Raw genomic sequence first — 24,295 nt, 5'->3', positions numbered from 1 at the left:
ACCATAATGTATATACAAACAAAAATACATTCAAGAGAAATAGGAATAGCCAGAGACTCTCAGGAGACCTCAAGTGTAGTTTAGGCTCTGTTGTTTCATAGCTATGGAAACCATGTGACCTCTCTGTGCCTCATTTCCTTGTCTGCAAAATGGTGCTAAGAGTCCAATTCTATAGTTTTCTCTCTCCTGACACTGCTTTTAGCAATATTGGGGCTTGAACTCAGGACCTCATACTTGCTAGGCAGACCTTCTACCATTTGAGCCACTCCACAAGCTCTTTTTTGTGAGGGATTTTTTTGAGGTAGGGTCTTGAGAACAATTTGCCTGGGGTTGGCTTCAAACTGTGATCCTCCTGATCTCTGCCTCCTGAGTAGCTAGGATTACAGGCATGAGCCACAGGTACCCGGCTCCTGACATGTCTTTTCCCACTTTTGTTTTTTGAGAAATGAAACACTAATTGTTTTGTTCATCTCTGATCCCCACCCCCCTTTTAAAATCTGTTGTGGTGCTGTAACAATTTCCTTTTAAGATACAGAAGTCTCATTTGTAGTAAAGCATAGTTCCAGTTCCTTTTTAACTTTTCTCTTTTTCTGGAACAGAGGACAAGTTGGGAAATTTGAAGAACTCAAGGGCTCCCAGTACTTCAAGAAAGTCTTGAATCATTTCTCTCTGTGATTTCTTCATGCCCTACCCTGGATGATGTTTTGAAAGGTATTTTCACTAGTTTGGGTACAGATGCTAAAATGATCAATAGTGTGATAATACTGAGGAGGCAAATCATTTAAAAGGTGAATGGAATGTTAAACTTGTATGCTAAGATTTGTACTCAAACTTACTTTTTTCCCCATTTGATGCTGTTGATATAAATAATCTCTTTGTCACTAGAGTTTGAACTCAGAGAAGGTAAGGCAGGTGCTCTACAACTTGAGCCACTCAGCCAACCCTTTTTTATGTTGAATGTTTTTTGAGATAGGATCATGTGAACTATTTGCTTGGGCTGGTCTCGAACCACCATCCTGATCTCTGCCTCCTGAGTAGCTAGGATGACAGGCATGAGCCACCTGTGTCCAGCTATAATTAATCTCTTATTGTTATTTGAATCACTCTCCAACATCAAACCCAGCATTCTGCAGACCATTTTCTTTTCTGAGATGCTGTGGAACAGTGGTCTGTGAGATAGCATGGGGTTGCAACTGAAACGACAAAGATTGATTTCAACATTTGTGAAATAGCCATAAGCATTTGCCTTCACAATTTCCTCTTAGTACCCACTTCTCAGTAGTGACATTAGCTATCATGGAGCCTTGAAAACTCCCCACATCTCCCAAAGAGATGACCATCTTGGCCTGAACTTAGGACTACTGTCCTGTTCATGTCTTTGTGCTAGACCCTTCACTTTCTACCACAGACAGACATTTGCTCTATTCAGTTACCATGTGTGATATCTAATCTAAATAAACGTTGATGGCACCATGACAACAGCCCCTTCATCATGCCAACTGAGGTCAACCTGAGTGCTTTTCTTTTGCAGCTTCTGTCACTGCCTCTTACACAGGGTGTCAGCATCTCCAACTTATCTGCTTCAATCCATCTGTAACCTGCTCCAAAATTTGCCTTCCCTAAATTCCCTAACATCCTGTGGCTGACTCTCACACTTAAAACTTTCAAGAGCCCTCAAATGCTCCCATGGTGCTACTCAGTCCACTTAGCCTGACATTCAAGGTCCTTTGCCATTTGATAACAGCCTCCCAGCTGACCCAGCCCAACCTCACACCCAAGCCTTTGCCTGTCTGCCAGGAAAGGACATTCTCCACCCAAAGTCTACCTCAAGTCACACTTTCAAATCCTGTCACCTTCCTTAGTCATTGTAGTTTGTAGAGATTTTTTTCTTCACCTCTAAATACAGAGACTACCTACTTATTTGGGCCCTAAATCATGCACTCATACTATAATTGATACTTGTGAGGAAAGGCTTAATTGTTAATTCTGATACATGGAGTAATAGAGATGGCATGGATTTTAGGTGACAACCAATTTAGCAGCACATGTCCCCTCTGGATAAGCATGACACTGGCACGGTGCTGGGCTTCAAAATGTGGCCATTTCATCCTTGGTTGCTCTTATAATTAGAATATTTATTTATTTATTTGAGACAGGTGTTGCTATGAAGCCAAGGCTGGCCTTGAACTCATGTTTTTCCTGTCTCAGCCTTCCAAGTGCTGGGATTACAGATGTGGACCACTATGCCCTGTGAGTCATCTGCTTTTTGAGGAAGGAAAATCCCACTCACCCCATTCTAACCAGGTGAGAATTTAATACCTTCCGGAAAAGAAAATAATTGGAATCACATCTGAATGAGATCTCCCTGAGTCCAGATTAAAGCTCTTCTGCCCATCTACTACTCACAGACCTGCTCCAAGCATGGCCTGCAGATCTTCAGGATCAGCCTCACCGGGTGTCTTTCCCCCACCCCAGTACTGAGGTTTGAACGCAGGGCTTACACCCTAAGCCACTCCACTAGCCCTTTTTTGTGATTTTTTTTTTTTTTTTTTGAGATAGTGTCTTGGGAACTATGTGCTTGAGCTGGCTTCGAACCTCCATCCTCCTGATCTCTGCCTCCTGAGTAGCTAAGATTATCGCTGTGAGCCACCGGCACCCAGTGCTTCTTATTAGAAATGCAAATTAATAAGCCCCAGCCCAGCCCAACTGATTGGAAAGAGGGTGGGGTCCAAGACCGAGTTTCAAGTCTGAAGAGCACTGTGTCTCCCGCGTGAAATGAAAAACAGCTGGCTGCCTCTGTATTTTTGCATAATTAAAAGTGGTTAGTGTCTCTCTGGCATCTTCGACTAAGTAATCTCTTACAAACAAGTCAGTTTGTTTTTCCAGCCATCTGATCACCGACACATCCCACATTTGCCAAAAAGGCGAAGGCACAGGTATACAAGGGTCCCCTATTCCTCCAGACCACATTAGGCTAAGGCACAAAGAGAAAAACAACTCCTGGTGACCGCGTGAAATCCCCGGCTTAAAAAAAAAAAAACAGCCACATATACATTTATTTCCTTAAAAGCCGTGCCGGAAAGGGTTTCTGCGGTTGTGGGACCCCAGCTGGGACTGAGCGACAGTTCTGCACATTGGGGTGGGGGCGGGTCCTAGGTGATGGAGGATGACTGGCAGTTGTGTTTGGAGTGGTGGCTTGGGTAGTGTTTATCTTGCCCCTCCAGCATGCGCGCGCGCGCGCATATGTTCAGTTTCGTGCCCTGAAAGGGGAACCCTGTGTTTTGTAGACAAAAAGTCACAGAAGCAACTTTCGACTTAAAAAACAAGTCAACGCGCGATCTCCCCCAGAGGAAAAGGAACTGCGCCGTTTGTCCCTGGGTTACTGAGCAACACCCCGGGCGATCGGGGCTGCCTATGTCTCGTGTTTTCCGCGGTTTTTCTTGCTCTTGCCCGCGTTGGCTCACTTCCACCCTCTAAACGCCCCAGCAGTGAAATATTAGGCGGGACTGCCTCTCCCTCCAGGCGGCCAGCTGTGCGCTGGGCCCAGTTGTGTGTGTGGGGGGGGGTGGTCCGCGCGCAGCGGGCGGCTCAGCCCCTTCCCCTAAACCCGGGCGGGGGCGGGTCCACGCGGCCCTGCGCTGCGCCCGGCAGGCGGTAGGGGTCGCTGTGCGCGGCGCGCGCGGCCACCGCGGTGAATAACGGGGCCGGGTTGGAGGAGAAAGGAAACCTGCAGGGGGAGGCGGCGGCGCGGCGGGCGAGGGAGCGAGGGACAAGAGTTCACTTTTGCTCGGGTGTCAGCGCGCGGCGGCTGCAGCGGGCGCTGGCGAGGGAGCACCGCGGGGGCGAGTCGCCCAGCTCGGAGCGGCCAGGCGAGGGCAGCGAGAGGCGGGATCCGAGCGCGCCGGCGGGGGCGCGGAGCCCTCCAGCCTGGCCAGCGAGGGGAGCCGCGGGGGGCGCGCCCCGGGAGGGCCCCCGGAGTCACGCAGGATGCCCCACGAAGAGCTGCCGAACCTGCAGAGACCCCGCTATGGCTGTAAGTACGCGGGGCGCGCGCGGGAACGGCCGATCTTGGGGAGACCCCCCCTTCCCCGAGGACTGTGTTGGAGAGGGGACGAGGGGCGGGGGGAACGGGTGTGCGCCGTGGAGGGAATCGGAGGACAGTGGTTGCAAAGTTGCGAGCAGGAGTTCCAAAGGGCAGAGAACGGCGTCTTTCTGCTCTTCTCTCCAAATTCTGATTGCCAGCTGGCGGCCCTGACCCTCCACCCTGAAAACCCCAGCGGGCGCGGGGGCAGCTTTCGGGGCAGGGACAGGCCGGGTTGAGGTTTTAGGGGTATCAGGTGAGGGGCCCGCGGAGCTCTCGGCCGTTGCCGGCTGGGACCAGGGGGTGGCGTACCCGATTCTTCTAACCCAGAAGGGGCGGAAAGTTTGTTTGCTATGGCTACAGGTGGGCACCCTAAGTAGTGTGCCAGCGCACTCTGCTACTGGCGAAGGCGGCTTCCCTGCAAGGGCTGGCGCCTCCTTCCTTTTCCGCTCTCTCCGCCTTCACCTGAGCGGTAGAGCCAGTTTGGGTCCCTCAGGTGTGAGTCCTTTCCTGCCAAAGCGAAAAGGAACACCTTCCTCCCCCCAGCCTCTCTCCTCCTGGTTCCCCACGACCAGTGCGCGCCTGAGAATTGCTGTCTGGAGACGCCTGGAGCCCGTGTGACTCGAAGGAGATGGTGTCCATTACCCTTTCAGGGACTGCCCTCTAAGAGGCAGGTTGGGCTGATCAAAGTGGATGGAGCCAGATTAGCACCAACCACGTGGCTTCATGGGCAGAGTTCAGAGTCCTAAACATGTGCCAGGAAGTATTTCTTTTAAAACAAACAGAAAGTTGGCTGTCTTTCTCCGGGCTTGGTCCTGTCAGTGAACCCATGGCTGAGGACCACAGGTTAATCTTTCGCTTGGGCTGGCCTTGGTGGCAAAGGTACCAGGTTTGGTTAAGGTGGTGGTACTTGGCAGGAAGGTGTGTGTGTCTAAATTGTTGGTGGGGCCACAGATATAATTTTGAAAAGAAATTTAGTCAGCTTGTGAGAGTCTATCCCTCTCCATCATAAGTCTTGGAATGGAGAGTCAGAGATGGGAGGTTAGTTTTCACATGTGACCCTTTCTGGTGACAGGCAGAAAGAGGAGGAGCTAGCTACAGCCTGGGGAAAATGCATTCAGTAGTTGACCAGGACTCAACCATTTTACAGTCTTAGTTTGCAATTTGGTAAACCACACAGACAGTAGAGCTCCTGGGGCTGGAGGAGGAGCACTGGGCTCATTTAGCAGTCCCAGGGTCAACCTGAGGTCTCTGGAAGTCCTTCAGTGTGACACACTCTCACAACATAATGTAACCTCATTATGTCAAGTTGTAAGATGCCCGAAAAGTCTGCAAACTAGGTGAATATACCTTAAAAGTGGTTTGTTGTTATTGCACGGTCTGTGTTAGTTCTCCTTTGCAATGTACAGTGCAGAATTGCGGTGAATGTGGTGCCTGAGTGCGGCATTTCCACCCATCTCTGCACAAGCATCTGATTTTTATTGAATAAGCCTGTGGCTTTAGTGTGCTTCAGAAATGATCAAGAAGGCTCAGCTCTGGCAAGCCTGAGGCCCACTCCATGGGGCCACTTTCCTTACCAATCTGGTGTCATGGGATTTTGTGCCATTCTTGGAGTCACTACTTTCCTTCCCTCTGCTCATCAAGTGCTGGCATTCACTGGCTCCTTAATACAGTCAAAATGGAAACTATGTGCTTATGTTTCTCACCTTCATCATCACCAGGAACTGTGGAGGTTTTAATACAATAGTCTATTATGTTAATAAAATAGACATTTTTTTCTTTTTTCTTCATGGTACTGGGGATCGAGCCCAGGGCCTCATGCATGTTAGGTAAACACTCAACCACTGAGTTACATCCCTACCCCAAAATGAACATTTTTATTATAATTTTGATTCTGGGTTCATGAATGGAATGTTTGCAATGTATTTAAAAATGATATGTAGCAGAATATACCATAGAATTAACAGTCATTCCCTAACATTGGCTGTTCCTACCAGAGGGGATGGTTTGATGTGTTAGTACAGTTTCTGGCTGTTAGCTTTGTGGACCTCTTGTCAACATGAAACTAAAAACAGTGCTTGGGAGTTCTTCCAGCAAGATGAGGAAAGGATAGCAGGGGTTGTTCTGGCCTGGTGGGTAATGAGCTTGTGGGTTATTTTGTTCATCAGTTTCATAAGCAAGTGCAGCTTCAGTAAAACCTCCAGCTACACCACACAGGCTTTGTCCCCAAGACTTAAAATAAAGCACCAATAGCTTGTTGTAGTTTTAGTTTCAGTGTTGAGCATTCTGAGTTTATGTCTTTGAGATTGGGCTTCAAAAATAACTTTTTTGATGGCTTCAATGAAGCTGTTTTACATATGTCAGGTGTGAGCTTTTGTTCTGTCACCTCCCCATCTCCTCTACCACTTTGAATTGTCTACTTTCACTAATCCTTACACAATGTAACTAAATTAATTACACAATGTAATTAATTAACGTCAATCTCCTCCCCAGCAGGCTGGGTGTCTACAACCCCATCATAAGTTGTACTTGGGATTTCTCAATCAGTTCTCCACGGAGGCTGCAAGCCTTCTCAGATTTCTGACAGATGCAAGATTGCTGAAGTCATCCTGATTTGTACACAGAGCATTGAATTAGAATTACATAGACTATTTTCCGTTTAATTCCTGCTATTATTGGCCACGTTTTCCTGCAACCTGCAAAGTTATATGGTATGATGTTAATGCTAACAGAACAAAGCTGAAATATCAGCTTGATAAAGCAATGGGGAGGGAGGAAGTAGAAGAAGAGACGGTACTCGTAATGTAGACAGACATAGGTCTGTACAGAATAGCCTTCTACACTCAAAACCAAATTGAAATAACGTGTATGCTTGGGTATGATTTGCAAGTAACTTTTGTGCTGTTGTAGGGAACTATGATGTGTTTGTCAAATTAGTTCTGAAAACACACTGCTGCAGTGATCTGTCAAAAGTTCTTTGCCGATTAATTACTTGAGAGTTAAAAAGACTAGTGGTAGCAAAAAAGGGGTTATGTCATCAGAAAGATGATTTCACTCATCACTGATAATCCAATCAGCATTTTACGTATCACCGTGGGCCACTGTTCATGTGGTGAGAACTGTTGCTTTCCCCTTTGAAAACTAGAGATTTTTCTTTTCTACTACATTGTAAAAGTAATAGTGATCAGTGTTTCACTGCTTCCTCTAAAAAGTGCAACATAAGTCATGTGTGTGTGTGTAAGGTCTGGCTGATGCTATCAGCTTTTTTTTGACAGAGGTGGGGCTTGAACTCAGGATCTTATGCTTTCTAGGCAAGCACTCTACCACTTGAGCACACTCCCTGCTGTTTTTGTTTTTATAGTTTATTTTTCAGGTAGGGTCTAGTGCTTTTGCCTGGGACTGCCCTCAGATCTTGGTCCTCCTACCTCTACTTTTGGAGTAGCTGAGATTACAGGCATATAACACCAAACAAGGCCTACTATCAGCTTTTGAATAATGCTCTTGCCTGAATGTTGAGGTTTCTAAACACCTGGTAACTGGAGCCTACAGGTGGTTCATGCACTGTAAGTTCTGAGGTGATTAAACCCAGCTGTGTAAAGTAGGATCGAATATATATGAACTAGTGTAGCTCGGCTGCAGTGCTCTGTCCATGCTTCTGTTTCAGCTGTGGAAGGACAGACATAGTGTTGCTGTGTGATGTTGTCTTCAGTAGACAAAGTCAAGGCTAGTATCATGGTTGAGCTTTTCAAAAAGGATCTTTAAGGTCAACAACTAAAGTGTTATTTTAGTTTGCTTTTAACTTTAATTACAGATGTTGTTAACCAAATGACTTGTTTGGGAGAAGTTAAGCTTGTAATTCCAAGTTTGTTTTAAAATTTAGTGTCATTTAGGGTGTTAGCTAACCCCTTTTCTCTAGGGAACTGTTAGATTCGCTGTTACCTCTTACTCTTCTGCTCTACAAGCCCTGTGTGTGTGTGTGTGTGTGTGTGTGTGTGTGTGTGTGTGTATTGAACCAGGGCTTTACACAGCTACTAGAGTGCTCTACCTCTGAGCTACGCCTCCAGCTCTCCCCGTTTTTTTTTTTTTTTTTTTTTTTTTTTTGTGGTACTAGGGCTTGAACTCAGGGCCTGTACCTTGAACCACTCCACCAGCCCTTTTTTGTGACAGGGTTTTTCAAGATAGGGTCTCGTGAACTATTTGCCCAGGCTGGCTTTGAACCCTGATCCTACTGATCTCTGCCTCCTGAGTAGCTGGTTTTTGACAGTGCCTTTTAGTTTAAGGTTCATATGCAAATAGAGCTAATGAAGCATAAATCACTAAACTTCTGAGCAGTCTGTTTACGTGGGGTGTGGAATTCAGGCCTCTGACCTTACCCAGGCCTGGGTACTTTTTCATGTATTATTGCTGTCATCTGCTCATTATTACTTTTGGGAGGGCCGGTGGCTTTGCCAAGTCACAGAAAAGCTGAAATCATGATATTGTTTCAAGATCGCACAGTTAGCCGCTGATGGGATACTGCCAGTGTGCCTCTCCTGAAACATGGGGGTCAAGGCTGCTTTCTCCCTCTTTCAGTTCAGGAATTTTATCAAAGTGCAGAAACCTATAGCCATTTGCATGGTGTGCTCTGTTAAAAATAGATGTGTGCTGTTTTTAAAAGTCTGTTTTCCTTCTTTATTTTTTTTCCCCAAGAAAAAGCATAGACAGATACATGGGCTTTATGCTTACAGAGCACATTCAGGATTTATGTACACATAAAGACATCCCATCTCTCTTTGAGGCACTGAAGTGAAAGGAAGGCTTCTCTGTAATAATAAAGTGGCATGCACCAATGATTCCAAATAGGATAACTTGTAAAATACACTTTATCCCATATATCAGCCATGCCTTAAAGTCTGGGTTTGATAAGTCAGGCAGAAACTTGTAGTGGGGCAGCTGAGCAGTGAGCTGATACTTTCTCATTTTATTTTATTTATTTTAAACAGGCTCTTACTATGTAGCCCAGCCTGGCCTCAAACTCAGGATCCTCCTGCCTCCATCTCCTGAGTGCAGGGTTTACAGGTGTGCACCACCCCACTCCACTGTTTATCGCTCTATTTTATCTTTCCATCTTGAGAGGCAGTCTGGTGGTGAGGAACTGGGAAAAGCTTTGGAGTTGATAGGTGTGGGTTTGAATTCTGATTTCCATTGGCTGCCTGAGTAGCCTTGGGCTTTCCTGCCGTACCTCCAGGGATGTGTGGAAATGATAGATCTGTGGTTGTGACTGACATTCCTGGCTCACCATACTAAGCAATTGTACTTATTCCAACGAATTGAGCATCTAATATGTCTAGAACATTGTGGCTGAAGGGACTGGGACCAAGCTGGTTACAGCTTACAAGAGAATCCGGGAGATAGGAATAATGCTTATGCTTCCAGTGCACTTTCAAGTTCAGTGGAAGTGATAATGTGAGAATCATGGGTTTGGGTTGGGGCAGTGGAAAGGCTTCCTGAAGGTTCTAAATTTGAACATGACCTTGAGGAAGGTCAGAGGAAACACCAAAAGGCATTCTGATGAGTTTGTTGTGTGAGTAGTACTTTGCTGGGGTTGGATCGGAAAGGAGGGGGCGTAACTAGGAGACGTCATTGTGTTGTAAGTTGCTTGAGCCAGTCTCTTCCTGAAGGACCTTGTTCTTTGGGGTGCTTTCTTTTTTCTTTTTTTTTTTTTCATTAGGTATTCATGGACGAGTGGGGAATGGGAGGTTTGGCGACATGCACATTTGATGCCCTCTCTCCTGGCTGATTATGCTTCTGGGTTTGGGAACCTCTTCAGGATAGGCAGCACTCCAGATGGTTTTGCTAAGGATAGGTGAATTCTCTGAGGCCAGGTAAGAAAGACACGTATAGTTAGAGCAGGGCGAGGATCTTGAGAAGTAAGTTATCTGGGATAAGGTTCCTTTCTCCTCTGTTTTACCTCATTCCCTCAATGACTTGTAGCAATTATCGCCTCTGAAATTTCCCTGGAGGTTTAGTGCCTCCAGTGGCGCATCCCAGCTTTGCTGGAGAATGGCTAAGACCATGTTTTCAGTGTCTTAGCAGTTGTCGGAGGATTTTTTCAATAGCTATACTCCTTTTGGCAAGAGGCCTACAGATTTTATGAAACCTAACTAGACTCCGTTAATTTTAAAATCATGTATCTATCGCTCCTTGGCTTTTGGCTAAGATCAAGTGTAATTTTACAAGTGCGTTCGGTCTTGCTTGTCAACTTTCTCTATCAGTGTGGAAGTTTTCAAAGACCAGGTCTCCCTGGAGCAGAGCATTGCCTGAGAACTTGCTGGAAAGGCAGATGCCTGGCCCCATCCAGACCTGTTCCCCACCCCTGGTGAGAGTTAATAAGCCTTCCAGGTGACACTGATGACTGGGGCACTGGAGGATAAAGAGACATTTCTAATATACTAGTACTCTTGTCACTGTCCTTGCAGGCTTTTTTAGTGAGTGAAAACACATGGCAGGTCGGTTATAGAATGCTTTCTGAACAGTGTTCCTGGGTGTTTGATTTGAGCACGCTCATGCACCGAATACAAACCCAGGCTTCACGGGTTCGTGTTCAGTTTATAGGCTCCATTTTGTTGTGTCTTTACGTTGCTTTCCTCTCTTCTGGGAAACAAATGTGATTTGGAGGAAAAAGTCTAAAGTGTCTATGACTGGGGGTTAAGTGAAGTTAGCTGCCCAGAGTGTTTCAGGTGGACATGTTTCTGGTAGAACCACTGGCAAGGCTGAGAGAGCTGGGGACCTTCTTTTGTACGAGGGAGGCCCCATGCCTGACAGTTCTGGGCTTCTGATCCTTGGATGTGGGGTTGGAGTGGACAGTGAGGACTGGAGAATATCTTTTCTTCCAAGACAACTTACAGTTGTTTTTATATTCATTCATGCATTCCTTCATAGTTTTGAGAACTGTTGAATGTGTTAGCAGAGATGTTATTTGATAGGCACACATGCACCCACTGTGTCCCTACCTTGCAGGGCAACTACAGATCTGTTCATTTTGCAATTGATAAACTATAGGAGGGCAGTCCCATGGTTTCTTGCTTGGAATTCCCAAAGGAGAAACTTTGGACTTTCTTCCTTTTTCTGTTTCTGCTGAATCTTTGAAGGAAGACATTTTTATAGCATTCAAAAAAAATTAGTCAGGTGTGATTGTATGTGTCTGTTGTTCCAGCTACTGGAGTTGCTGAGGCAGGAGGATCACTTGAGCCTAGGAGTTCAAGACCAGCCTGGGCAACACACCAAGGACTTGTCTCAAGAAAAATAAAATAAAATAAGGAGGTCAGGGATGTAGAGTGCATGCTTAGCATATGTATAGGACCCTGGGTTCAATTCCATTGGCAACATAAAGTCAGTCTTAAGTAACGTTAATATATTTCTCATAGTCAGTTCTGAATAGTCTTGATTTGCATGTGATTGAAGCAACACATATTTCAAATACTTAGTATCTAGGCAGTAGCCTGGCACCCTGGCACCTGCAGGGTGCTCAATAAATATTTGCTGTTGTTACCATCTTTGTTTAATATATCTGTACTCTGCTGTGTGTCCAAATGAGAAACTTCTTTCTATTTCCTGTCAGACTCGTCTGAGCTTTCAAGTGCCAGGTACACATTTCATGTTGAGTTTAGGTTTGCTTCTCCCAATGGAATCCAAATGTATCTTGGTGGGTTCAGCTCTTGTTTTCTGCTCGTGTGTTTGTGTGTGGTGCTGGGGATTGAACCCAGGGCCTTGCATATGCTAGGCAAGTGCTTTACTACTGAGCTACATCCCTCAGCCCACTAGACTCAGCTCTTGAATGGTGGGTGGTGATGATAGCCTCACTGTCGCTGGTCTGTCTCTCTACCCCTCTGCTCTTTCCCACTTTAACAGAAAGTGAATTTAACCACAAAACATTCTTTAATTATTAGAGTTCAGTCTACCAGTTTGGGAAGGGATCAAATTAATCCTTGTGTATGTATGTTTTAAAAAAATCCAATATATTCTATTACCGCTTCTGTGTTTCGTGTTTTGTCATCTCACAATGATCTTGAAGCTGTCACTGGCATACCTGAATGAGGAGTGGGTACTCAGAGGCTACCAAGATTCTCTGACCCACTTAGGCTTCCAAGGTTACGTTGATCATTGCTGCTTGGAAGGGTTTCTAATGCCACCTAGATGGGAAGGAGCCACTTGAAATCTGCATCTTTTTGCTTGGCTCAGATTGTAGAGTTTGACTTTGCTACCAGGGTTGCCAACATTTTGTCAGTCCAGTCCTGTGGGAGTTTTAGAAGGGAGGTGAGGAGGAGGAGGAAGTACAGTGGGTTCACCTGACAGCTCTCAGGGCTTACTACCTCTAGAAAGTTAGCCAAGTTTTGGTTCATGGGTCCAACAAGGCTTAACTGAGAGGGGTAACTAGATTGTTGGAGCCCTTGGGAATACAGCATTGAGGGCTGGGGTATAGCTCAGTGGTAGAACACTTGCCTAGCATGCTTGAAGCTCTGGTCTCCTTCCTCAGCATTGCAAAAAAAAAGAGGAAAAAAAGAAATAGAGAACCTCACTGCTTACTTTTACAGATGCATTTATTCTTGTACCTTCTCCTTTCTACCAGTTTTTTTTTCTTTTGTGGTACTGGAATTTGAACTCAGGACCTATACCTTGAGCCATTCCAGCAGCCCTTTTTTTGTGATTTTTTTTTTTTTGAGGTAGGGTCTCATGAACTCTTTGCTTGGTTTGCAAGCTTTGGACCTTGATCCTCCTGATCTCTACCTCCTGAGTAGCTGGGATTATAGGTGTGAGCCACTGGTTCCTGGCTTCCCAGGTTTTTTTGTTTTTATTCCAATGAGTTTCATGCAGTCATTTCTCATCACCCCTTTGCTCCTCACTTACTCCCAAAGGGGCATTGCCATTAGCCACACATGGCTGCTGCTTGAGTAGATCACATTTTTGCTCTTTGCCTCAGCCTGGAGCTGACTGAGCAGGCTTAGCTGGGTTGGGCTGAGGAACCTAGCAAGGTGGCAATCACATGGTGAACCTGTGGAATGAGTTCTCCATCCCATAAGTTCCAGTAAGATGGCCTCCCAGACCCTTGCTACGCATTGAACTCTAGGAAGTCTGTCCAAGAAACGGTCCTTAGAGAGCTAATGCAAGCATGCTCTTGCTTTTATTCTGTATTTACTAATAAATTTTATTTTCCAAATGAAAAACATGTTTGTTTTTAGAAGAAGAGTCTGTAACGATACAGTTTTTTTCTCCATGAAATCCAGGTCCTTGCTTTGTACTGACGCTGGTAATTGTCTTGGCTTTCTTCCTCTAGTCTCCAGTGTAGCATTTACTCTTGCCAGTTTGGAGGTTTTTGCTTATGTATTCCTCTTCAATGTATACTCTGCCTGTAACTTTTCATATTTGATTAGGCAAACTCTGAGAAATAAATGGAACTTATAATGTGGTCCTAGATAGTAATTAAAAAAAATTTTTTTTGTGGTACTGCTAGGAAGCACTCTACCACTTGAGTCATGCCCTTGGCTGTTTTGCTTGTATTCTGTTTTTGAGAGTCTTACTAACTTTGCTCAAGTTAGCCTTGAACTTGTGATCCTCCTGCCTCAGCCTCCTGAATAGTTGGGATTACAGGCATGTTCCACCACGTGCAATTTGTATAGTTGCTTTGAAATGTCTGATAATATGTACCTTTGCTCTGTTAAGTAGGACAAATAAGGTCTAGTGACTTAAACAGGGAATGATATGCTTAACCTGTGTATGTGTAAATATTTCTAGAAAGTTTTGCAAAATTGTTTTGGAGGTTACCTTGGAGAAGAAGAGCTAAGGTCAAGGGTGGGAATACTATTTGAAATTGTTTTTACCTTTTGAGAAAATAAAGGAAATGTTTTAGAAAATATTGTATTACATTGGTAACTCTGAGAATAACATGGATGAAATAGAATAGTAATAAAATTCAGTGTCAGGACTGTGTCTTCTGGTCATTGCTGTTTGCCCTACATTTGTAGGTAGGTCAGCAGGTCATCAATGGTTGGTTGTAGGTAATGAGATAATGAATGAATTAAATGATTTTTTTCTTCTCCAAATTTTTACTATACATGAGTTTATGGTTTGAAAAGCTAATAACTTTTTGTATCTTGCTGCTCAAGATACAAAGTTCTTTTTAGCTACCAAGGCTGTCTTGAGAAAATTGGAGCCGGTGCTCTAATAACAACATCTTGGGGCTGGGGCATGGCTCAAGTGGTAGAGCACCGCTTAGCAAGCAGGAGGGCCTGAGTTTAACCCCCAGTACCACCAAATAAAATTGGAATAATAACACATTGCTCTGTTGTAATTGGAAGGATTCAGTGGCAGCCTAATTTCCCAGGTGTGTATGTGAAAGACTGAGCAACAGGAGTGCTGAGAGGCTCAGGACTCTGTAGTTGTTGAGTTGTTGTAGTTGGGATAGAGATGGGTTGGATAAAAAAAACAGAAGGATCAGCAAAGCAAGGGTAGCAATGGTGACCAAAAAAAAATCCATGCAGACAGCAGCTGTTCAACATTTTATTTTTTATTATTATTTTTTAAATTTTTATTTTATTCATATGTGCATACAATGTTTGAGTCTTTTCTCCCTCATTCCCCCTGCCTCCTCCCTTTCCCCCACCCCCACCCTCTCCCCCCAACCCCCTCGCTACCTGGCAGAAACTATTTTGCCCTTATCTCTAATTTTGTTGAAGAGAGAGTATAAGCAATAATAGGAAGGACCAAGGGTTTTTGCTAGTTGAGATAAGGATAGGTCTACAGGGAGTTGACTCACATTAATTTCCTGTGCGTGTGTGTTACCTTCTAGGTTAATTCTTTTTGATCTAACCTTTTCTCTAGTTCCTGGTCCCCTTCTCCTATTGGCCTCAGTTGCTTTAAAACTATTCAACATTTTAAAAATCTGTGAAGGAGAAGTATGTTGGAAGCCATCTGTAAAAGACAATAATGAATCAAGTAGTATCTCCAATGAAATCAAGATTGCTGACATAAATACAGGGGTCTGTTGTCTTGTTGCTGTTTCAGAGGAACTGGGGTTTGAACTCAGGACCTCAGGTTTGATTGGCAAGTGCTCTACCACTTGAGCCACTCCTCCAGCCTGGGACTGTTCTCTTGACTCACAAGAAGAACCCTCCTGAGCCTGGGACGAGGTGGACCACTCATGGCCATTCCCTCATTCAGCAAGAGATGCTAGAAGCCTATAAATGATAGAATTTGCAGAGGGCATGCAGACCAGGGCCTGACAAAAATGACAGGGAGCTTTTTAGTATCTCCCAGCTGGAGAATGTGTTTGCTACCTCAGTCACTACATGAAGAGGAAAACATTTGTGACCATGTACAGGCAAAACAAGGGAGAGCAGTCTTGTTTGGGCCATTGGAGGCTGCCCTTGTCTCTGTGTTAGGTTGTAGACTGAGATGATTTTCGAAGTATTGTCAACTTGGAATAGTGAGAGATGTGAGGCAGTGTGACACCAAAGGCAGCATCTGAGGATCTGGATTGAGGTGCTGCTTCCTGTGTGACATTCTCTGAACTTCTTTCAACATCTGAAAAATGAGTTTATGTTTACATCACTTCCAGAGGGGTGTGGGGTTCAGGAGATTGCTCCGAAATCTGTTCCCATGTGTATTTGTGTGATAGGTGGGGTAAGTTTGCCCCTTATTTGAATAATTCATGTTTATTTTGAGACAGGGTTTCACTGTGTAGCCCAGCGGGCCTCAAACTGTGATTCCTCAGCCTCAGAGTGCTGGGATTTTAGAGGGACGCCACACACCCAGCTGGAATTCTTTTTTTTTTTTTTTTTGGTGGGACTGGGTTTTGAACTCAGAGCAGGCACTCTGTCACTTGAGCCACACCTCTAGTTCATTTTGCTCTGCTTATTTTGGGGATGGGGTTCCACTAACTGTTTGGTTAGGCTGGCCTCAAACTGTGATGCTCCAGATCTCAGCCTCCCAAGCAGCTATGATTACAGGCATGAGCCACAACCTGGTTTTAGCTTGAATTCTTTTTCTTTCTTTTCTTTCCTTTCCTTTCCTTTCCTTTCATGGTGGTACTAGGGTTTGAATTCAGGGCTTCACGCTTGCCAGGTAAAACACTCTACCTCTTGAGCCACTCTGCCAGCCCTGTTTTGTGTTGGGTGTTTTTGAGTTAAGATCTCTCAAACTATTTGCCTGAGCTGGATTTGAACCTCAGTCCTCCTGATTGCTGCCTCCTGAGTTGCTAGGATTACAGGTGTGAGTCACTGGTGCCCAGCCAGCTTGAATTCTTGAATTCTTTTTATTTGATAATACTGGGGTTTGAACTCAGAGCCTCACATTTTTTGAGGCAGGCACTCTACCACTTGAGCCACTCTGCCAGCCCCAGCTTGAATTCTTTAGTGCAGCCTTACTAGTGTTGAAAAGGGTTTGTCCTTTAATTGTCAACACAAAGGCAGTGTCATCTTAGTTCTGTGACATACACTTTTTTTGGATTCATTTTTGAAATAAGATTTTTCTTTAATGACAAGTTTCATACTTGATATGAAGTGAAATATTTCTTTCTCTTCCAACTTGAAAGGCAAAATTTTTTCTTTTGGTAGTAGCATTTCTGAGATGCAAGTTTTCTATCTCTAAATCCTTTGGCCACTTTCTTCCTTGTCCATCTGAGTGGACAGGGAATGCTGGTTTCTTTTTTTTTTTGATGGGACTGGGGTTTGAACTCAGGGCTTCATGCTTGCAAAACAGGTACTCTACCACTTGACCCACACCTCCAGTCCGTTTTTTTGCTCTGGTTATTTTGAAGATGGGGTCTCCAAATAGTTGTATTTGCCTGGGCTGGCCTTGAATCTCAACCCTTCCAACCTCAGTTTCCCAAGTAGCTAGGATTATAATGAACAGAGGTTCACTCTCTGTTTTTAACAATAGGGGATGAAGCTCAGGAAGGCAGTTCTCTCCTATTCTGTGGGTAGAGATCATTTCTTTGTAAAACTGAGATGTGATGGCTTATTCTTAGGAAAAGTAGAGGAGGAGTAGCATAGGTTACTTGAAGGTTGAGACTTCTCAGGGCTTCCGGGTGAGCACTGATAGTCCTCCTGTGGTCCTTGCTGTTAGAATATCATGTCATGGCTTGGAGACCTTCTCATTCATAGTTGTCAACCTGGGTGCCCACTAGGATCCCCAAGGAGCTTTGCACAGAAAATGCTGGTCTCCAGGATACCATCCCTCAGATCTTCTGTTTATTTGAGGGGAAACTGTGGCATGCTATTTTTATTGTGTTTTGCTTTTCTATATATTTTTTTTAATTTAAAAAATGCTTGAACCTTCAGAACCTCAAAGAAGAACACAGGCAATAGCAAGCATCCATTCCTTCCCCATTGGCTTTGCCAACTGCTAGCATCTTGCCACACCATCTCCCGGCTCAGCATGCATCTCCCATATCAAGAACCAAGACCTTCTCCCCTAGCCACATCCTCAGTACCACTCGTCCTGTGTTCTGTTCTACTGTACAACACAGATGTTCTGTTCTACTGTACAACACCACTTCCCCAACTGTCCTTAAAGCCATTTTTTAATGGATCCAGGAAAGTTTCTTAATTTCCTTTGATTAAGCAATTATTAGGGGAGACTAGGACTCCCCCTAGTTGGAGCAGCCCCCCTCCATCAGTTCAGTGACATTGGATCCCATGTGGAGCCCAGGCCAGTTTTCTGGCACGAATGCCTCAGGACTGACCGTTTCCTCCAGGTGCATCAGGTCAGGGCCACAGGGTCCAGCTTCCCACTACTGCTGATGAGTAGAGATTTTCGATCACCTCCCTGGAAGGGAGATTCCAGTGTGCAACCCAGTTTGCAGTCCACTGGTTTAATTAAAGCCCCACACGTGTGCATTTTATTGTGGTGACATACACATAGCACAAAGTTCCCAATTTAACCACTTTTCAGTGCATGCCTTGCAACATGAGAAGTACCTTCACATTGCTGTGTGACCGTTGTCCTCATCCAGTTCTAGGACCTTTACATCTTCCCAACCTAAGACTCTGTACTTAATAAATAATAACCCCCCCCTTTCCTCCATCCAAGCCTTATGACCATTCTTTTACTCTCCCATGTCCATTAACTTGACCTCATGTAAGTGGACTCACATATTGTCAGTCTTTCTGTGTCTGGCTTATTTCACAAAGCATGTCTTCAGGACTCGTCCATGTTGTAGCATGTGTCAATATTTCCTGCCTTTTAAAGGTTTAATTGTATTACACTTATGGAGACCATGGACTGTTACAACATTTTGCTTCATCTCGTCAGCTGTTGATGGATACTTGGGTGTTTTTCACCTTTTGGCTGTTGTGAATAATACTGCTATGAGTAGGGTGTCCACATTCTTCAAATTCCTGATTTTACTTTTTTTGGGCATATACCCAGAAGTGGCATTGCTGGATCTCATGGCAATTCTATGTCTAATTTTTTTTGAAGACCCCCCCCTCATTTTTAGTGGAGTGAATTAAAGAACACTTAGAAGAACAAAGTATGTTTGAGTTCGAGAACGACTCCTGGCAAGCCGTGTGTGGATCCGTCTTTCCTTCAAGGACAATGGGTATAAAATTTAGCTCTGCAGAACTTGCATCTTGGTGACCTCAGGTGAAATGCAGGATAAGGTTTAAAGTCTAGTTTTTAATTTACATTTTGCATAATATTTTCTGTTTTGCTTTTGCCCCTTCCTTCCTCCCACATTCCCTCCCTCCCTTCCTACTTCCCTCCCTCTCTTCCTACTTTCCTTCCTTCCTAAGTCTCACTTTATAGCCCAGGCTAAACTTGAACTCTTCATCCTCCTGCCTTAACCTCTTGAGCACTAGGATTACAGGTATGTACCACCATGCCTGGCCTGTTCATAACTTTCTAAAGAGTTTCTGTAGTTTTTGATTGGTAACTTAAATAGTACTAGTACATAGAGAACAAGTTGCCTTTGGTCTCTATAACTAGTGTAAGGTGAAGTCTCTGGGCGTATAGGATTTTAAAAAGAAAATATTGTTGTGGATTGTTAACCTGGGTCTTCCAAATGCTAACTGCATGACCTTGGTCTAGGTGATAAGTTTTCTGGCTCATGTTCTGCTGTAAAGTGGAGATAATCGGAATCAGAATAAATCAATGTATGGAAAGAGTTTGCTACAAAGAAGGCACTCACTTGGCATAAGCTATTAATAACAAGAATACAGTATTTCTCATTGATTTCAAAGGTATCTTGATAACTCCAATTATCCCCCAGAATGAGTGATTACTGTTTTACTGGACTTGGCCTTTGTACATGGCAATCATGGAACTGGCAGCTTGTGGCTCCAGAACAATGGTTCTTGAGTGAGAGGGACCAGCACAGGAGAGGGTTCTGGAATAACCAGGAGCTTGAAAGTTAAGGGGGAACTGTTCCCTGAAGGTGAGGTTTCAGGGTGCAGAGTCAGTAATCTGTTGGGGGCTTCAGGCTTCATTATGCCTTGGTTAAGGTAGAGCCAGGCCCAGGCAGCCTGCTGATTTGAACACTGCTCATTCTTCCACTCCCTGGTTGGCAGGGGACCGGGAATTATAAGCTCAACAGTCTAACTCCATGTAACCAAGTTGTTGTCTCTTAATGGTTAGTTCAGAGCTTGTGCTAAGTACAATGTGTGGAGTTCCCAGGGAGGAAAAATGTTGGCTTTGCAGAAGAGCCTAGTAAGTTGTGAAACTCAGACATTCCTACTTCAGTGGAAACCCTGATCTTCTCCCTAGGTCTTGAGTGTGTCTGGTTCCCCTGTACAGCCTGAGGAGAGTGGGTTGGAGATGATAGGACTGTGAGAAGTGGCACTGTGTACACAGTTCTAAGAAAGGGGGTCTGGTTTCCATCCTTCTCAACAATTTAATCTCTAATGATGCTGATAATAACAAACACATCCAATGCTTATGGATGCCAGACGTTCTGAACCCTTTTTCATGAACTGTCAGTTTAATTCTCCTAAGAACCCTCCGAGGTTGTTAATAGTATTCCCATTTTACTGGTGGGAAAACCAAAGTAGAAACAAATTAAGTAACTTGACCAAGGTACAGCTGGTAAGTGGCAGAGTAAGGATTTGAGTGTGACACCAGACTTTGTGCTTACCATACCTATCGAATTCAAGTTAAAAAGTGAGCTTTGGGTACTCAGTACTTTTATCTTCTGGGTAAAACACTTAACTCAGGGCAGTCATTAAGTTGGGGAGAAGGAAGACTTCTAGACACCTAGATTATTGACAGAGTGCTTGGTTAATTAGGAACAATGATGCACCTCTCCAAGGAGAAGCAGTGAGTTGGGGGGGTTGGCTGGTGCTTACTTTAATCATTCTTTTCTTCATCTTTATTATTGCTGTCATTGTTACTCATCACCATTAGTTGTGCTGGCGATGGAACCCATGCCTTGCACGTGGTAGACAAGTGCTCTACCAATGAGCTATACCTCCAGCTCTGGCTTTAGGGGTTGGTTATCACCGAAACTGAGAAGTCATTCCAAAAATAAAAGAAAGAGTTGGAAGGGCGCAGAAGTAGCAAATAACAAAGTCAGGATTTGGAAACACCAAAAGGCAAATGAAGTCACAATGGACACCAACCTTGTGAGAGAGTGCAGGTATGCACTCAGAAATAGCACCACACTATAGGAGCAGGTGACTGCTCATAGGGCCTTAGACTTACAGTGGCTTTAGCACATCCTGAGTAATGGAACGGGGAAGCATTTTAGAATGGTTTGTCCCTGGTAGGTTTAGCCAACAGTCAAGTAAAACCTAGGCTCATTTCAAAGTCCTTTGATCAGGCTGGATGCCTGAGACAGATGTTTTGTCCAGCACAATTTCTACAGCAGCAGGACTTTCTGAAATAAATCCACAACTCATGTTGGTGAACAACCACTTTCTGTGTTTCGCTTTGGCTTATAGACAGCACAGAACCAAATATGGAACCCAACTACAGAATTTGTGAAAAGCTTTAATATGGTTTTCAGGGTACTTATATCCCCTCTGCCTTCCTTGTTCTTGCCTTACTTTTATTTTCTCCTTATCTGATTCCTTTATACTTCGTTTTTCCCCTCAACAGATCTATCTTTATAAAACTCTTCAAAACTTTGTAGGAAGGAAGGGAGATATAAGCCATCTTCACTGAACAAGACTGTACCTGGGCTGTGCTCTGCCTCTCCAATGGGGGCCGTGGCATGGTGGCTCAGAGCCATGTGACTCTGTCATTTACTACCACTCAGTCCTAGTATGAAGTCATAGCAGCTGACTGATGGCATCGTTAGGACGAGATGGAATGGCACATGTAATGCACCACACCAAGCGCAGTACCTGTCATGGAAAAGCACTCAGTGGGAAGAAAAGGAAGTGTCCTGTGAAGCAGAGACAGCCTGAGGAGAGGCAGGGTTGAGAAGGCAGGTATGTGTGAGGGGCAATGGATAAGAGCAAAGGAGAATGGCCAGTGTTGGGGACCTTGACTGACCCGGATGGCACGGATTCTGCAGACTAAAGAGGCAGGACAATCAACGGCCAGATGTTTTCTGCACCTTCCTCCTTCGCATTCCTTCTCTCCCACTGTTGGTAAACCCTGGCCTCCCTTGCCATTTCCTACCCTGCAATTGCCTGAACCTTCTGGAACCTGTGCTAGCTCCATTGGGTTAGGAGGCTGCCCTCCTTACTGTCCAGCAGAATTGAAGGAGGACTTCAAAACTCACTACCCTGCAGACCAAAACTATTTTTATTTTATTTTATTTTTTTTGGTGGTACTGGGGCTTGAAGTCAGGGCCTACACCTTGAGCCACTCCACCAGCCCTTTTTGTGTTAGGTGTTTTTGAGATAGGGTCTCATGTACTATTTGTTTGGCTTGGCTTTGAACTGCGATCCTCCTGATCTCTGCCTCCTGAGTAGCTAGGATTACAGGTGTGAGCCACCAGTGCCCAGCCTAAGACTATTTTGAGAGACAAATTCTTCATTAAAATTTGATTGCTTGGTTTTCTTTTTCTTCTCCATCCTCTTTATTTACTACCTTCTGTTGTACATAAACTTTTGAAGTCTGAATAGCAAACAGCTGTTAATGTTGCCATTTGGAGAACCACAGACATAATTTAAAATAAGCGGATTGGTTTAGGATGATACAGAGAAATGCTTATATAACAAAGTGAGAAAGCAGGACACCCTGGGGAAGTTAGAAGTTCAATGGTGTGGGGAAAAGCCTGGAAGGAAATGCGTCAAATTGTTAACAGTTGTTTTAGCTCCAATGTTGTTTCCTGTTCTGCCGTCTTCATTTTTTTTTTTTCCCAGAGAGACCTGTCATCATATTGCATTTGTGTTTGTGTGATTCTTTCCGATTGTAAGAGATTTTCTCTCCTGTGGATTTAATTGACTTGGGCTAAGTCTTGGGTGGAAACCAGCAATGTGGTGAAATGAGTTATTGGCCCTGCTAGTCTCTGTCTCTTACCTGAGCTCATGGGCTCCATCCCACCATCTGTGCTTCCTGGGTCAGCAGGTGTGCTGACTGAAACGTGAGTTTTGGTGTGTGCTGGTGTGGACAGTCGGAGGATGGACTGCGTTTGGGCTGAAAATTCTTGGTAACTAACTTCATGGGTCTGGTTTAGAGCAGGTTTTCCCATGGTCTGTGCCAGTATCCTCTCTCTTGATACCCTCAAGTCACAAGATTAGAGTGTGTCTGCTCAGTCCTGGGTTTCCCTTCCATTGGCGCCCAGTCATTTTTAGTGAGTAGAATTTTGGTCAGCTGGCTTGTCACCAGAAAGGGCCAAATTAGACATAATTGCACATGGGTTTAACTTTAAGGTCTGTGGCTTAAAGTGCTGTGCATGCCAGGCCTGCTGCTTTGTTCTCCCTGGGAACAGCGTGCCCTAGAAGAAAGGTTACAATTCATTTTTCAAAGGGAGACACCTAGGAAAGGGAGCATCTGCTAATTATGCCAGGGCAACCCTGTAAGTTAGGCCAGTTCTGGGCAAATTGGGACGTATGGCCATCCTGCCCATAAGGACTGGTTTTTCTTTGTTCTGTGAAATGAGGTCCACATTTCTAGACAGTCTTTATGGTGATCTTTGTGGGGAGGGAAGCCAAAACAGTTGGAGAGGATGCCTGTGTCTTCCAGAGAGGGGGACGCTGATGCCTTTCAGGAAAGTTGGGCTAATGCTAGAGCAGTGCTATTCAATAGTGGCCTGCACTCTTCAAACACTGGTGCTCCATCCATTGTTCCCTTTCTCTGCTTTCCCTGTGAGTGTGGCTCCTTTTCCTGTGCTATAAAGAAAGGGTTTGTGTGCTCAGTCTGCCAGGATGCAGCCGCTTTCAGAAGCTGGGAGAGCTGGGGTCACTCAGGCCCCTTCCAGCTCCCACAGCACACACATGATTTCATAATAGGTAACCTAAGGCCTGTGCTGCATGGGTAATGAGGAGGGGATTGGCAGGAGGGCGTCCCTTCCTGCTGAAAGGACAGGCTCAGTTCTCTGTCCTGGGCTGTCACACACTCAATAGCAGGTTCTTTTGGAAGCCAAGGCGGGAAGCCGTGGAGCAAGAGGAGTGTAGGCTTTCACTGGAGTGTTGCTTAGTGGAGTGACTGGTATTTGATGGGAGGAGCCCTGAAGGGGAAAGAAAATAACATTCTAGTTAATCCTGTAGCCAGATTTTCTCTACATCAGCACTCCTGATGGTTTGGACTGGACAGTTCGTGGCTGTGGGGGATGACCTGTGCCATGTAGGATGTTTGCCATCACCCCTGCCATATGAGATACCAGTTGTACCCCCCACTTGTGACAACCCAAGATGTCTCCAGATGTCCCTAGTAGAAGATCACTGCTATAGGTTAAAAAAAAGAAACAAAACTAAATTGTTTTCTGGACATTCTGGCTGTGTTATTGTCTGGCCAGGTGCCCACCTTAAGCTTGTATAATACCATTTACTGGACCAATTAGTGTTTGTGTCATTGAGGGGTGATTTAAAATGAAATACCCTCACTTTTATGCCCTTGGATTTGGCTTTGAAATAAAGTAAGCTGGGCTCCCTATCCTCTTTCAAGAGTGCATGAATAATGAGGTCTTTCTGCTGGTAATAGGATTATACTTTTTCCCACCCTTTAAAACTGTTTCTTCAAAATGTCTTCCATGACTAGTGTCAAGGTTTTATCCTGACTAAATGTTCAAGTTCAAGTGAGTGTTCTCTAGTACGGTGCTACCTGCACTTGGATATGCATGCATGTTAT

The 24,295-nt window shown here is 44.7% G+C and overlaps 1 protein-coding gene across 1 annotated transcript in view; it reads left to right on the top strand.

Annotated features, from left to right (window-relative positions):
- The first annotated feature begins 3,829 nt into the window (after window positions 1-3,829).
- The window catches only part of Iqgap2 (IQ motif containing GTPase activating protein 2), a 254,967-nt gene continuing 234,501 nt past the window's right edge, over window positions 3,830-24,295 (top strand). Inside the window, exon 1 of the mRNA XM_074077256.1 lies at window positions 3,830-4,033. Within this exon, the coding sequence (XP_073933357.1) occupies window positions 3,988-4,033 (46 nt within the window). The 5' untranslated portion in view covers window positions 3,830-3,987. The remainder of the gene's footprint in view (window positions 4,034-24,295) is intronic.

Source organism: Castor canadensis, chromosome 6, assembly GCF_047511655.1.
Source record: "Castor canadensis chromosome 6, mCasCan1.hap1v2, whole genome shotgun sequence".
Taxonomy (NCBI): Eukaryota; Metazoa; Chordata; class Mammalia; order Rodentia; family Castoridae; genus Castor; species Castor canadensis.
Note: the sequence above shows the minus strand (reverse complement) of the source record. Positions and strands in the feature narration are given on the sequence as shown.